The 2,022-nt window shown below is 40.4% G+C and overlaps 1 protein-coding gene across 1 annotated transcript; it reads right to left on the bottom strand.

Moving 5' to 3' along the window:
* Nucleotides 1-782: 782 nt before the first annotated feature.
* Nucleotides 783-1,754, bottom strand: LOC135440300 (proteasome subunit alpha type-2-like). Its single transcript, XM_064699390.1, has one exon. The coding sequence runs from the start codon at nucleotides 1,610-1,612 to the stop codon at nucleotides 908-910; it is 705 nt and encodes a 234-aa protein (XP_064555460.1). The 5' UTR covers nucleotides 1,613-1,754; the 3' UTR covers nucleotides 783-907.
* Between the last annotated feature and the right edge of the window lie 268 nt (nucleotides 1,755-2,022).

Raw genomic sequence — 2,022 nt, 5'->3', positions numbered from 1 at the left:
TGTAGATTGATTGATCGATTGACAATTAGTTTTTTTGCTTGCATGAATGCTTGAATTAACGAAATATATATATAAATATTTTTAACTATATACCATATAGAAGATGGTTTATCAGATTGATTGATGATCGATTGATGATTGAATTGTTTGCTTGAATGAATGCTTGAGCTATCAAAACTCTCGCCAAGATAAATATATGTTCATTACATCATACCATATTAAAGGTTTTGCATTCGATTGATTGATAATCAATTGATTTATTAAAGTTGACGTGCGAGTTTGATTGATCGATTGATAATAAGTTTCTGGCGTTTGCTTGAAAAAATGCTTAAATTATCCAAATGCTTTTAAAACAAGGTAAAAGTAATTATATATCATACAATTGTACTATAGCTGAAGCTTGTGAATTAACGATTGATTGATTGATGCTTGGATTATGCGGCTTTTGCTTGAAAGAATGCTTCAGACTTATTGTTTTATCTTTTTTAATGCTTGCGAGCACTAAAGGCTCCCAGGAGAGCTCTAACAAACAATTTCTTAAATGTAAAATGAAAATAAAACACGTTTCATTCCAACGTGCCATGGCAAAAGAACCCGAGACTGATCGCTACACGCCTCGTTTTGCCCGAAATAAATTTGTGTCTATGTACATAAATTCCATCGTTCCATCCGTTTACCATTTGTCGACTTGAATCTTTCTACAGCTTAATCAATTTTAAACTTTCACTTACCAATAGTGTTAAAACTAAAAGTCTATTCAGCCACGATTAATGGTCACTGCATGAATTGAAAAGGTTTTGTAAGAACCGAAAACGGGATAAAAGAAAATGTGTTTCATTCCAGCGTATCACATTATAAACTTGCACACCAAAAGAGCTGCGTTCGATTTCAGTCGTGTTGCTGCAATTTAGTTCATTTTCGTTAAATAGGCCTCGATTGTCGCGATGTCCAGGCGCCTGAAGCCAGTCTTATCGATTATGCCAATTTCGAAGTGCTGGGCCGGCATCGACTGCTCGTCGCCCATTCTGATCGTCTGAATGGCCAGATATATGGCGAATTCCATAGTTAGTTTCGGATTATAGTGGCGTTCCAGAATTTCCATGCGTTGCTCTGCATCTTTGCCGACGGCACAGGCTCTAAAGGGCAGAAGCGAACCGGCGGCATCCAAGCGATAGAGACGTGCATGCCCCCTCTCCCAACCGCCAAGCAGGACCGATAGCCCGAATGGACGGACCCCACAGGATTGGGTGAATTCCTGCATGGTGTTGGAGACGGCCATCGCCATGCCGTCGACGGGCACAATGCCCGAGTGGACCAGGCTGTATGCGGCGCACGTCTTTTGCGCCATCTTTGACAGGATGCGAAAATCTGGAGCCATGCCGGAATAGGCCATCGCCATATGTGAGCCAATCTTCTCCAGCTTCTTGACGGTGCGTCCGATCGTAAGTTTCGAGTCGATCCTCTTCTCTGTGGCCAAAACGAGTCCGTTCTTCGTTATGATCCCCACAGTTGGCGCACCCTTCGATCCACAATTATTGGCATACTCCACCTGCTTCAGCTCGCCAGCCGGATTGAATGTGGTCAGCGAGAAGTTATAACGATTTACACTCATCTCGAAAGGCCGACTCAGTCATAATATGGAACAAAATATATATATACATATATATATAATATTTACCAAAAAACAAAATATCCCACGATTTTCGAGTGTACTGGGAAAGTTGTACTGATTGTCCTGAGTTTCCTTAGAGTACTGAGCTATTGTAGTTATGGAAAAGTTAGACCTCATTCGAATAGTCGAGGCCCACTTTGATAAACAGTTTTCTATTTCCCACATTCATAATACTCTATAAATCTATAGATGCTCATATGAATGTCCTTGCAAAGGACACACACTTGACACTTGAATAATTTATTGAACCGGTCCCTGAATGAATCGACTCCAGGCCCGAATCATCAAGAAAGCACTTCATAAATTAATCTCGCTGGAAAATATGATGTACAATTATAAAACAGGACTTC

The sequence above is a fragment of the Drosophila montana genome, unplaced genomic scaffold (assembly GCF_035044405.1).
Source record: "Drosophila montana isolate Dmon_TW-CO22-7 unplaced genomic scaffold, ASM3504440v1 contig_920_1, whole genome shotgun sequence".
NCBI classification, from domain to species: domain Eukaryota; kingdom Metazoa; phylum Arthropoda; class Insecta; order Diptera; family Drosophilidae; genus Drosophila; species Drosophila montana.
This window is presented reverse-complemented; position numbering and strand designations above follow the sequence as displayed.